The sequence below is a fragment of the Gracilinanus agilis genome, chromosome 3 (assembly GCF_016433145.1).
Source record: "Gracilinanus agilis isolate LMUSP501 chromosome 3, AgileGrace, whole genome shotgun sequence".
Taxonomy (NCBI): domain Eukaryota; kingdom Metazoa; phylum Chordata; class Mammalia; order Didelphimorphia; family Didelphidae; genus Gracilinanus; species Gracilinanus agilis.
The window spans coordinates 130,730,567-130,743,969 of NC_058132.1; the positions used below are offsets into that span (position 1 = coordinate 130,730,567).

The following is a 13,403-nucleotide window of genomic DNA, read 5'->3' on the forward strand; positions in this document are numbered from 1 at the left end:
CTTCAATTAAATGTTTTAAATATTTAAATAAAGCTTAGCATTTACTTAGCATTAAAATATAGGATGATAATTTATATTGGAAATGGTTCTATTATATGGAAATAGTACTAAACCATACAAAAAAAAAGCATTTGGAATGATGTGTTTTAGCTTTTCCAAACCAGATCAAATAATTGTCTTTAGTAAACATGCATTCTCCCCCCTGGTTACATAGAACTAAGGAAGTACAGACACATGAATACATATATACATATGTGTGTGTTGTGTGTGTGTTTGTAAAATGAAACCATAATATTCACCATAAACATCAAAATTAGCAGTTTCATTTATAACTCTGCTTCCCTGAAATCTTTAAAGAAAGAGCACTGCAAAGGAAGCTTAAATTTCTCACTCTTCCTTTCAATCAATATCTGAGGCAAAATTTCATCTCTAGGGCCCTTAATGGCAGGAATTCATGGAGCCAGCAAATGAGTAATGTTAAACCTATGATTAGATGATGAGGCCATCAAAGACACTAGATCCTAATGCTACATTCCTCTATATTCTTCTGAACTGCAGAGAAACCCAAGGCTAAGGAAGAAGTCCCTGTAAATTATTCCATTTCTGAAAATCTTCAAAAGCTGTTTAAAAGATGTAGCACAACATGAAACTTAAGGTTTACAAATGATTTGTTGGAATTTCTCTTGAACCTAGGACTTAACTATTAGGTAACAAATTTTTCAAGAACCCTGCAGGAGATAGTTTGAAATTTAAACTCCATCGAGGATTCCCACCCATGATGTGTTTTCTGTTTTTTTTTAAGCTTTTCCTGAACTAATAATCATTCTGGGTAACAGGATGAAAACACACACACACACACACACACACACACACACACACACACACACACACACACACACGGCGCGCGCGAAAACTGGACCTAATCATTTCCTTATGGATATGGGCTTGAAGAAATGAAATCCCAGAAATAGAACCCAATAGGTAAGTGTAAAAAGATTAACTAAATTCATACTTTTATTCTTTGGGGGGGGGTTAGCTACAGAATTAAATGAGGGATTTTGCCACAAACATTTAAATGTATATAGCTTTTTATAGACTACATGGATAATTTAATCATTTTTGGAAGTCATACAATATTTTGAATATGCATGTTTTCACAATTCTACTGCTATCTGAAATTTTAGTTTCTATGTGATATTATGTCATTGAAGAATTTGTAAAATAAGATAGCAAAAGGCCTAACTAGTTATTAGTAAAATCAACAATAAATAAAAAATCTTGATAAGGTAACTATCAACTGTAAAAAATAAGTGAGACAAGCATTTATTATAATATTTAATGGTTCTAATTCTAATTTAATTCTGGTTATTAACAAATATGAGAAAAAGTCACAATGCTCTTAAAGAGGCAAAGATTTCACTTATTTTTATAACTGAAATCATTATTAAAAGCCTACAGTGGAAGTTATTTTAAATATAAATGGGAAAGATTCAAGTTTTATTTATTAGACTATTTATTAATGGAAACATACACCATTTTAAAAAATTGGCTGAAAGCATATATTATACTTTTTAATAACAAGACATTTATAATAAAGGTGAAGGTTTCTATCACCACTAAACTGTCCACATTACTAAACTAGGACTAGCAAAACTCAACAAAAAATTCTGGGAAATATATTCTTTTTATACTGAATATAAAAACAGAAATATTTTACAAAAGTATTTGCATATGAAATCTTCTATCAAGAACAGAAGTACTTTTTTCAGTGATAGAATGATTGCAAATACCCCTCTGTCTTTCTCTCTCTCTCTTACATATACATGTATATATATTTCCTCAGAGAAAGAAGTAAACATTACATATTAAGCATATGAAATAGAAAAAATCAATGAACATGCTATATTCTCATGAACAGAACATGAAATAATTTAATTAAGTCATATAATTATTAAAATAAGAAGGCTTACCTGGGAACAAAGCAACATAACAAGTTCAACCACAGATGTGCTGGACTTCATACACACAAGGCCTGCAATTAACAAACATCGAAAGGAAACACCATGATTAGATTGTCTAAAGTTGTAATTTTTAGATAAAACTAAGTTTTCAAAAAAGAAAGTGTTGACACATAAAAAACATAAAACTCTATATATCCTTACATATAAACAAGGAATTCAATGACTAGTTAAATGTTTCAAAGACTTCAGTTAAAAATATTCAACAGGATAATGAAAGATAGGGAAAAATTCATATAACCCAATTCATGATGGGTTATTTTTCAACATTTCAACATTTCTCATGAAACTATGAAAATTTATTACTTACAAAAATTCATTTAATTTTAGTGAAAAAAATTTACAGGTCTATTTTCTAGGCAAAAGATTTCTTATCACTTAGATCTAAAATGAGTATCAAAATGTTCTTTCCAATAGAACTTAAAAAAACACAATTTTTGTAGCATCACATCATTAAAGCTTATATGGGTTATACACAAATTCCAGATAAAACATATTTAAGCAATGTTTTATTCAAGCTCTTATTTTACTACCTCTTAATAAAGGTTCTGAAGGAAAAAATATAATTCATAAAGTATCAGTAAGTAGAAACTTCTTTATTTTTTATTTTAGAGAAGAACTGAATATGAATTATTCACAATGAACTTAGTTTTCAAAATCAAAGGATTTAATCATTACACAAAGTTTTATAAACTAATGGTAATTTGCAGTTTTGGAAATGCCAATAGAGAGGAATATATTGATAAGAGTTTATTAATATCAGGACTCTTGGAAGGGAACATGATGATTTTCTCGAATTTTAAAAGGAATAACACTATTATTTGATTGCTTCCATATTTAAAATAATGCTCAATAGTTTTAATAAGTTGGTTATTTACAAATTAAAAAAAAAACAAATTGTACAATAGAAGGAAAATAAAATAACCAAAAAAAGAGCTGACAGCAAATATGTCATACACTTAATGGAATGCTGGATTCCAAAGATTTGTGTCTAAGTAGGTTTCAACAAATACAAGTTAGAGTCAAATGCCTTCCACAGAAAAGCATGTATATTTATTGTAGGTAACAGATAAATACACCTTTGTGCCCACTTTGCTAACATCCCTAAGCTTTTTGTATAGGAAGACAGATTAAGCTATGAAAAAAACCCTCTAGAATTCTATCTTATCACCTCCTTCTGCAGACAGTTAACTAATGAAATAAGAGGCAGACGTGTAAAGCTCATTTAAGAGAGAAAATTGCTATAACTGATTAGCAATTCTCATTCTCCTACATTAGAAGATGCAAACGATTAATGGTACACTTATCAACTGCAGGTACCCTAACTATTTGAATATAACACAGGAACAGTAAATGAAAAAACAAACTACATAATAACATTATTACAATTTAAATGACCACTAATTTATAGTATATTCAACTGGTAAAAGAACTACTGCATATTCTAATAAAGATAAATACTTGCTACCCTACTACCCAAGCCATGTTAATTATTCAATAACAATTTATAAAGCACCTACTATGTTCTAGGACTATGCTAAGTACTAGAGATAAAAAGAAAGACAAAAGACAGTATCAGATCTCTAGAAGCTTACAATCTAATTGGGGAAGACTACATATAAAAAGAAGTAGGAAAGGGTGGGAAGAGAGAAAGGAGAGAGAAAGTTCTCTTTACAAGCTGATACTAGGTGGGAAAATGATGAGATAGATGCTGTCCCTGGCTCCCTCCTTAAGTAGACAAATTTGAGGAGCTCTCTGATGCTTGCTCTCTACCCCCTCCATTCAGAGGAAGAAAAGGGCAGAAGGACCATGGGGTATAGAGGAGGTGTGCATTTCAGAGCTAATATGATCTAGGAGGAAAATTAATTTCTGGAGATAATGAAGTACATATAAGTGGTATAGCAGGAAATGAAACTACATTTACTCAAAAGTAAGAAAAATATGTAATTTGCATTAAATTGTTTACAATCCAATTTTTGTTAAGGAACCTGTCAAAATAATTCACTACACACACACACACACACACACACACACACACACACACACACACACACACACACACATCTTTTCTCCATTTTCTAAATAGCGTTTACTCTATTGCGAATCTTGAAGTGCTATGAATTGTCGTTTAGGATCTCACGGCTTCTCCACATATCACAGAATGCTACCTTATTTTTCCCTTCCTTTAAATTGCTGACTGAGAAACTTAGGGGAAAAAACTACTTTGATGAAAAATATACATTTTGAAAATAGAGAAAAATATCATAATAACTTTCCAAGACAAAGGTTAAACACACAATGTTGTCTAGTTATATGAAAGTATGTTGAATGTAGGAGGAAAAAATAAGCTTTTTTGGGATCTTGGACTGAATATGTTGTGATCTGTGGGGTTGGATGAAATCACTGATTCATCATTTTCTGCTGAATAGTCATTAGATCTTTGTAATGGGAAGAATCAGAGATAGTTAAGAACTAGTATTTCAGTAAAGAATGGAAACATGTGCATTGATGTGAACGTACACTAAAGTGGTTAAATTTCCTGTAACAGTTCCCAAGGTAATGTTGAAAAAATAGGAAACTATATAAATAACATGGCTAAGAAGAAAAGCTCCACCTCTAAATGTCAAAGCTATTTCCTTATTAGAGCTACTTAACACATGAATGACCTGACAGACAAAGAACACTAACTTGTAAAGTATGTGCAGTTAGAAGCCTAAAGAGATATGGTAAAGGTTACTCTCCCTAATTATCAGATGAAATATGTAGAAATGTTTAGGGAAGGCTCTCCCTTAAGCGACCTTCAAATTAGCCATATCCAAAATTGAAATAACTATCTTTCCCTTCAAATTTAACCCTCTTCCAATCTAGATTTTTTAAGTACATTAAAATCTTTTAAGTTACCCAACTTTATGATCTTAGTGTCATCCTTTAATATTTCTTTAAATCCACATATCCAATCAGTTGCCAACTCTTATAATTTCTATCTCTACAACGAATCTCCCATCTCCTCCTTTCTTTCCCTGCAGAAAAGGAACCAACACTGTTTAAGCCTTCATTACCTCTCACCTGCACTATGGCAATAGCCTTCTTATTTCATAAGATATTATTAAAGAGGTTATAGAAATCTCTTAAAAATCCATTCACTATGAACAGACTGGAATTATGACTGGAATGTAGAAATAGTTGAGCACTTGGAAATATATAAAAATCATACTAATAACAAAAATAATAAAAGTCATTTATCAATATATTCAGAAAATGCAAGGCTAAATATACCTAACATTTATGATTAAAAATCTAAAAAGTAAAGGGCCTTTTCTTAATATATAAAACAAAGCTTATTTGTTAAGAAGCAAAACAAAATGTCTTTACAAAAAGATGAGAGCCAAAGTAAGAATGCCTTGTTTAATATAGTCCTAGAAATGCTAGCTGTAACTATAAGACAATCAGAGGAAATTAGGAGAATAAGCTTATTTCTATTTGTAAATATGATGGTTTATTTAGAAAACACTAAAATTTTATTAAAAAATTAACACAAATAATAACCTTAGTAAAATAGAAGAATCTAAAATAAAATTAAAATCCATCAGTCTGTCTTTATATTACTAGAAAACCCCAGAAGAAGAGACATATTGGGGGATTCCATTATAAATAATTACAAAATATATAAAAGATATTTATAATTATACTACCAAGAAAAATTCATAATTTATATTAACACAAGCAGAAAGTATTCTTTATAAAACTAAAGACAAATAATTGGAAGGATTTTCACTGGCCATGACTGGACTGTGGTATAATAGTAAAAATGATGACACTATGAAATTAACATATATTTAGTACCAAATCAAACAATAAAGGGGTTATTTTATAGAAGCAGACCAAAAATCCCAAATTTATTTCAAGGAAAAAAAGGTCAAGAACCTCTAGAAGAAATAACACAAACAAAAAAATCAGTAGGAAATGAAACTTATAGCATTACTGCACTCTAAAACTTTTTATTAAAAAGTTATACTTGTGAGAATTTTTGGTACTGGAGGGGAAGAAAACTTATCAAATGAACAAATTAGATAAATGAGATGGAGAGAAAGTCAAATATAGGAGCTTAATACTTGATAAATCAAAATCAAGTTGTTATACTACAAAATGGTTGAAATGTATATCTGACTTCATTATTGCATTATACCACAAGAAGACAAAAGTTAAAAGAGAATGGAAGAAAGCATCTTTCACAACTATGATTATGAGAATTATTCATACAAGGGAGAAAGGTTCTCATAAGAGATAAAATGGTTAATTTAGATTTCATAAAATTAAAAAGCTTTTTCACAAGAAAATTAACAGAAGAAAATTAAGATAAACTTTTGAATGGAAAAAAATTCCACAGTAAATATCTCTGGTAAGGTCTGATATACAAAATGCATGAGAAATCAACACAAATATAAACAAAGACCAATTCTGAAATAATTGACCAAAAGTTATAAGAAGTAAGTTTTTAAAAAAAGTAAAAATTCTCAACCATTCTGAGGTTTTGTTTTGTTTTTTTTTGTAAAAATGACAATAATGTTTACTGTTAGAAGGGCTATTTTTGGATGAGCAAACAAATAAAAAAGTTGATTATTTCAACTACTTGAGAAAAAAACAACGTACACAATGAATTGTATATCCACTTGGATTTAGTAGTGCTAACATTTCCTCAGAATATGACATCTAGTAAGTCAAAGACAGTTGGAAAAGTTGCATGTAGCCACATTTTTTAAGGGCATCAAAGAACTATAAGCCAGATTCCTAATGATTAGGGAATCACTAAATAAACCAAGTTATAGAAATGGAATGGAATTTTATCACAAGATATAAGAATTTGGAGACACGATATCTATGAGCTGATTCAATGGAAGTAAGCAGAATTGAGAAAATTATTTTCATAATAGGCCTAATAATGCAATGCAGGTGTTTTTTATTTGGAGGTCCATAGATCACAAAAAGGTCTGTGGATAGATTTCAGTGAGTCTGTGAACTTTGATATAAAAAAAAGCATTTCAATGTAACTAGTTTCTTTTGAAATCTTAAGTACTTTATTTTATCAATTTGAAAATCTGAGGACTCGATCAAGACTCACTACATTATCTAAGAGATTTATCACACACAAAATGGCTAAGAACCCTGAAGATAAACAAAAAAATAGAAAAGGAGATGGAAAATTGTCTATACTTTAAGCAAAGAATAGAATTATTTAGAATTCAGAGGACTTCTCAGGAAACATAATTCTATTTGTCTGGCAGAGATGTGGCGGATAATAGGTGTAGAAATGAGGCATATATGCCAATGACTTGTTTTGCTTAATTCAACTTTATTTTGGCTACAATGGAAGGAACTATAAAACTGGGGCTGAGGAACTGAACCTTTATCTGGTCTCAGACACTTACTAGCCCTATGATCCTAGGCAAGTCACTTAACCCTGTTTGTCTCATCTGTAAAATGAGCTAGTGAAGGAAATGGAAACCACTCCAGTATCTTTGCAAAGAAAATCCCAAAATAAGGTAAAAAAAAAAAAATTGGACGTGTTTGAAAAAGGCTGAACAACAACTATACGTTTGAGTCTTGTTTTCAATTCCAACAAAGAGGTGGAATTTATAAAAACAGAATGAATCACTGAAAAAATTAAACAAATATAAGTTATTCTGGCAACATCAATATGATTACTGAAGAAGAAAACTATGCCTCATATCCGCTATAGTATTTTGAGGTTAAAGCCAAAAATAACTAACAAAGAAAAAGAAAATGAAGTATCTTATTTAAAAGCAATCAACTGAAGTATCAAAAGCACTGGTTAAAACAAAGGAACTATCTGTAGGGTCATCATCATTATCATAATAACAATAATATCTCACATTTATATAATGTTCTTTACAAATATTGTCTTATTTCGTTCTTACGACATTCCTGGGAGATAGGTGCTATTATTATTTCCATTTTACAGATGAGGAAACTAGGGGAAAGAGGTTAAGTTACTTAGATAGGGTCATAAAGCTGTTGTCTAAGGCAGGCTTTGAACTTCTATCTTCCTAACTTTCAGTTTATTGTTCTATCCACTCTAGCACCTAGCAGCCTCTGAATAGATATATCTTTAAGTGTAGATATAGCTCTAGGGACAGATATATTAACAGTCCCTTCCACAAGAATAAACACAGGCCAGTCCTAGTTAATATTACAGAATAAATAATGATAATTCATTATTTGATAAAGATATTTTAAATAATGAAATTTCTAAGTTAGCAAATAATAATCATCTCTTTCAGAGACAGTCTAGGGGTCTAGGATAAACTAAGAGAATGGGGATGATGATTTAGTTCAACAACCACATGGCATGGAGAAGTGAATAGAATAATCCCACACAGCTGACCCCCTACTGTCAGTGTGATCCTGGGAATAGTCACTCAAAGTCTAAGTGTCCCAGGCACATCTCCAAGATAAAAAAATTGCAGAGTATTTGCCCTATCTGTACTGGTAGAAGGAGTTTCTACATCATTCGTTCCCTACAATAACGGAATCATAGGTTTGGACACAAATACAAATTCTACTTCTTAGGGATTTGTGCCATGATAGGCTGGGGGTGGGGGGGGGAAGAGTTCTTTCCGTTGAGGGACTAATAATAAAGGGATAAAATGAACATCTTTCATGTACATCCCCTTCTCACACTACCTGCTTAGGACTTTATCAACTATGTCCTGAATTTCACTAGCTTTCTAATTAGGCTCCCTGTCTCATCTTTCTTCCTACTGCAAATGAATATACACTCAGTGGCCAAAGTGATTTTTCTAAAATGTAGTTCTTTGTCACTTCTTACCTCCTACTGAAATTCTTATAGCTCCTTATTATCTTCAAGATCAAATACAAACCCTTGGTTTGGCATTTAAAGCTCTTTGTAACCTGTCCCTTTCTTACATTTCCATTCTTATACTTTATTCATCTCCATGCACGCTAAGATTGAACTATATTTCCAACACTAAACAAATGCTTTTTGACCAACTAACATTGAATATCAGATCTGCTTTGAATGATTCAGAAACTGTGTTAATCAGATATAATGGGTTAACTTTGGTATACATTTACAATTTATATTATAAAAAGAAAACATCAAACTAAAAATAAAAAACAAATACAGTCTTAATAGCTTCTGCATTTGTGCAAACAAAAAATAATTTATTTCTGTTTCTTTTTTACATTTTCCTTATGTATAGTGATAAAAATGGGCTATTTCACAAACTTTAAAGGTACATTAGACAAAATATCTTTTCCTTCATTGCTAATATACTTTCATTAAATAAATTAAAATGGTAATGAAAATATACCCAAAGAACATTTTTACTTATAAAAAATTAGTCTGATTATTTTACTCTCTCTCTTTTTTTTTTTAAACCCTTGTACTTCGGTGTATTGTCTCATAGGTGGATGATTGGTAAGGGTGGGCAATGGGGGTCAAGTGACTTGCCCAGGGTCACCCAGCTGGGAAGTGGCTGAGGCCAGGTTTGAACCTAGGACCTCCCATCTCTAGGCCTGACTCTCACTCCACTGAGCAACCCAGCTGCCCCTAGTCTGATTATTTTATATGAATGTTTCGCAAAGCTTATAATGACTTTGAAAAGCACCATTAGTTTCTTTTTCACCATTTAGAAATCTCATTTTCTTTGAAAAATCATAATTATCTTCTTATCCTAATAATTTTACTTGATGTAAGACTGTAAAAGATTCATGCCAACTTTATTATTTTAGTTATGCTTATGACATATGAAGACTAATAAGTTCAAAATTTTAAAAGGAAGTTGAACTATTCAATTAGAATGAATTTCTACAAAAATCAAATGTGATAGGTAAAAATTCACTTAAAAATTCCTGTGTAATAATCATTGTCCAAACTCTTAATATCATTGCTATTATCATCAAAAGAATGTTTTAGGAGTTTTACTGTATGGTCTTAGTATTTCATCTGGACCATATCAAAATTTGGTGGCATTTTCGTTCAATGGTTTTACTTCGTTAATATAAAACCTCATTGCAACTTGAATCAATTGTAATATTAATAGAAAGGAACTGAAATAACAATGATTTTCCTTTATTTAAAAAATCCTACCAAAAATTTAACTATATCAATAGAAGCTCATTTTTAATGTTAAAGTTACAAATTGTAAGTGAAAAATGTATTCAAAATGTTAGAGAAAGTGAGACTTGCTTCTTCTTCTTAGTTCACTCTCCTAAATCTCTAAAGTTATGCATGTGCATAGTTGATGGCAAATAGTAATAAATAAAGAGGTGCTGCTATGTAAAAGCACTTTGGGAAAAATGTTTAAATATCACAGTTAAATATGGACTAGGCTTAAAAACGATTTAGGAGTAAATATTATTTTTCAAATATTGAAAAAGATTTATAAAATAATATTTTTCACTGTAAGGAAATATGTTTGATACTATATTTTACTTCAAAGGGGATTCTCTATGTTCCATAAGACTTAAAAATCTCTTCATTTATCAGAAGTGTTGGCTTTATATTCCATCCTCCCCCCCAATTTTTTTCTAGCTCAGGATGTTTATTAGACATTAGCCAAGGCATAGGGAGTTAGGAAGGGTTGGGGAGGGCAAGCTGCTAGCCTTCTTCCAAGCCACTTCCATGAATCAAGACTAAAAGGATCAGAAGTAACAGCTACTCCCCTCCCTCTAACTCAATGTATATATTTGCTAGGGTATCGCTACAGAACCAAATGAGAAGGCTTGGGGTACCCACCGGCCAAGGAGGGTGGAAGGCTGAGACTAGTAGGGAAACTAGAGGAGGGGAGGAGGCACAAGAAACAGAAGCATTGTGGAACATTCAGGATAACATTTGGCTTTCTCAATTTGGTCCAGGAACACAGGCATCTAAGTTGTAAGATGGAAATATGTCTTTTGAAATAAGTTTGAACTCTATCAAAAGTAATAGCAACTAGGGGGCACCTGGGTAGCTCAGTGGATTAAGAGCCAGGCCTAGAGATGGGAGGTCCTAGGTTCAAATCTGGCCTCAGGCACTTCCCAGCTATGTGACCCTGAGCAAGTCACTTGACCCCCATTGCCTACCCTTACCACTCTTCTGCCTTGGAGCCAATACACAATATTGACTCCAAGACGGAAGGTAAGGGTTTAAAAAAAAGTAATAGCAACTGGATCTATAAAAAAAAAATCAAACATCTATTTTGAATGACCTTTTCTCCCTTGAATTGACAGAACTGGTTGCTTGGTATTATACAGACACAGCTGAGAATCTTACCTTCTTAAAGAGTATAGATGTGAGTTACTGGGGGAAAGGGCTATTACTTCTACTGTAGAAGTTCTGTTAAATCATATATGCATTGAGAACTGATCACTAGAAAAGTTCCTAAAATTACATTTTCCCATATTTTTCCTTACAAACAGAATATCTAATTAAAATAAAGTGGTACCACGTTGAAAGATCTTTCATAGACCACTTATTGGAACCATAATGAGAACAATAAAAATATTACTTTGAAAGCTATAAAAAATAATGAACAGCATAATCTATTTACTTTTTAAAAATTATCCAATGTTGTGGAAAAATTGGGATACTAATGCACTACTAGTGATATTGAAAACTGACAACTATTCTGGAGAGTGATTTGGAATTATGCCTAAAGAGTTTTAAAACTATGACCCATCAATACTAATATTAGGTCTGTATCCCAAGGAGACTAGAAAAAGGGATAAAGGGCCCATTTGTGCAAAAAATATTTATAGCAGCTCTCTTTGTAGTGACAAAGAACTGGAAACTGAGGGGATGCTCGTCAACTGGGGAATGACTGAAAGAGTTGTGGAATGTGATTATAATGGATTATTACTATACTATAAGAAATGATGGGAAGGGTGGTTTAAGAAGGACCTGAAAAGACCTACGTGATCTAATACAAAGTGAAGCAAGCAGAATCAGGAGAATGTTGCTCACAGTACCAGCAATATTATGTGATGAACATTTATGATGAATTAGCTATTCTTAGCAATACGGTAATCTAAGAAAATTCTCAAGGACTCATGATGAATAATGCCATCTGCCCCTAGAAAAATAACTGGGAATCTTAATGCAGACTGAGACATACTATATTTCATTTTGTTTCTTCACTTTTCTTTCATTTGTTCAAGTTCTCTTTCACAAAAGGACTAATATGGAAAGATGTTTTACACTATTGTGTATGTAAAATCTACATCAGACTGTTCCCTCTCTGGGAGACAGGAGGGAAGGTGGGTGAGAATTTGGCTCAAACTTAAAGAAAATGAAGGTTAAAATTGGTTTTTCATGTAATTGAAGTAAAAATAAAATATTAGTAAGTTAAAAAATAATTTATCCAATGTTTTAGTATGCTCATGTTTTTAAAGAAGACTGAAATCTTCATTTTAAATCCCTAACATTCCCTTCCCCATAGTCAGTAGCTGATGCTAACTAAATTTTTTATTTTATTTTCTAAAAAATAATACAAAGAAGTGAAAATGGAGTGCTATAGTATAAGAAGCAAGAAATTACAAAGGAGAACACAAGAAGTTAGTAAAAAAAAAGTGATTAATTCTTTACCACAAAGGGGATAGCTATATATTCATAGAAAAGTAAGAAAAAACTATTAAAATATTACTGCAACTATCATTTATCATAAGAACTAAGAAAATAGCTATCTAGATCAATTTAGTATAGGAACACATAGATTTTTAACTCTATCTACCTCAATAAGCCTTGATAATTTACATTCATAATGATAGCCTTTTGTCAACAAAGTAATTTTTATAATACTTTAAGAAGAAAGTTTGCAATATGTTTCAAAAGATTTTTAAGATACCTTTTTTTTTGTTTATCTTTTTATATATTTTTTAAACCCTTAATTTCTGTGTACTAGTTCCTTGGTGGAAGAGTGGTAAGGGTAGGCAATGGGGGTCAAGTGACTTGCCCAAGGTCACACAGCTGGGAAGCATCTGAGGCCAGATTTGAACCTAGGACCTCCCGTCTCTAGGCCTGGCTCTCAATCCACTGAGCTACCCAGCTGCCCCAAGATACCTTTTATAAAAAAGTAAGTGCTTACAGATTTTTCTTTAGCTAAACCTTCAACAATTACAAAAGCTCATCAATGCAGACTGATATTCAGAATTACATATACAATGGATTGGAAGTCCTTCAAAGTTGATATTTTAATTTATAACAAAAACAGTTAATAAAGATAAATAAGATAAGATTTTTGGGGGAAATCTTTATTACAATGGACTTCTCATACATCAGAAATAAGTTCACTACTAATTGTTATTGAAAGTCAGAGAACTGGTCAAGTCAAGAAAGTATTCTTTACCTGATTGTAGTGGGAAGGA

General features: G+C 31.6%; 1 protein-coding gene across 1 annotated transcript in view; it reads right to left on the minus strand.

The window, feature by feature from the left end:
- The window catches only part of NBEA (neurobeachin), an 800,789-nt gene that overhangs the window by 371,086 nt on the left and 416,300 nt on the right, over positions 1 to 13,403 (minus strand). The window contains exon 35 of the mRNA XM_044668958.1: positions 1,971 to 2,032. Within this exon, the coding sequence (XP_044524893.1) occupies positions 1,971 to 2,032 (62 nt within the window). The remainder of the gene's footprint in view (positions 1 to 1,970; positions 2,033 to 13,403) is intronic.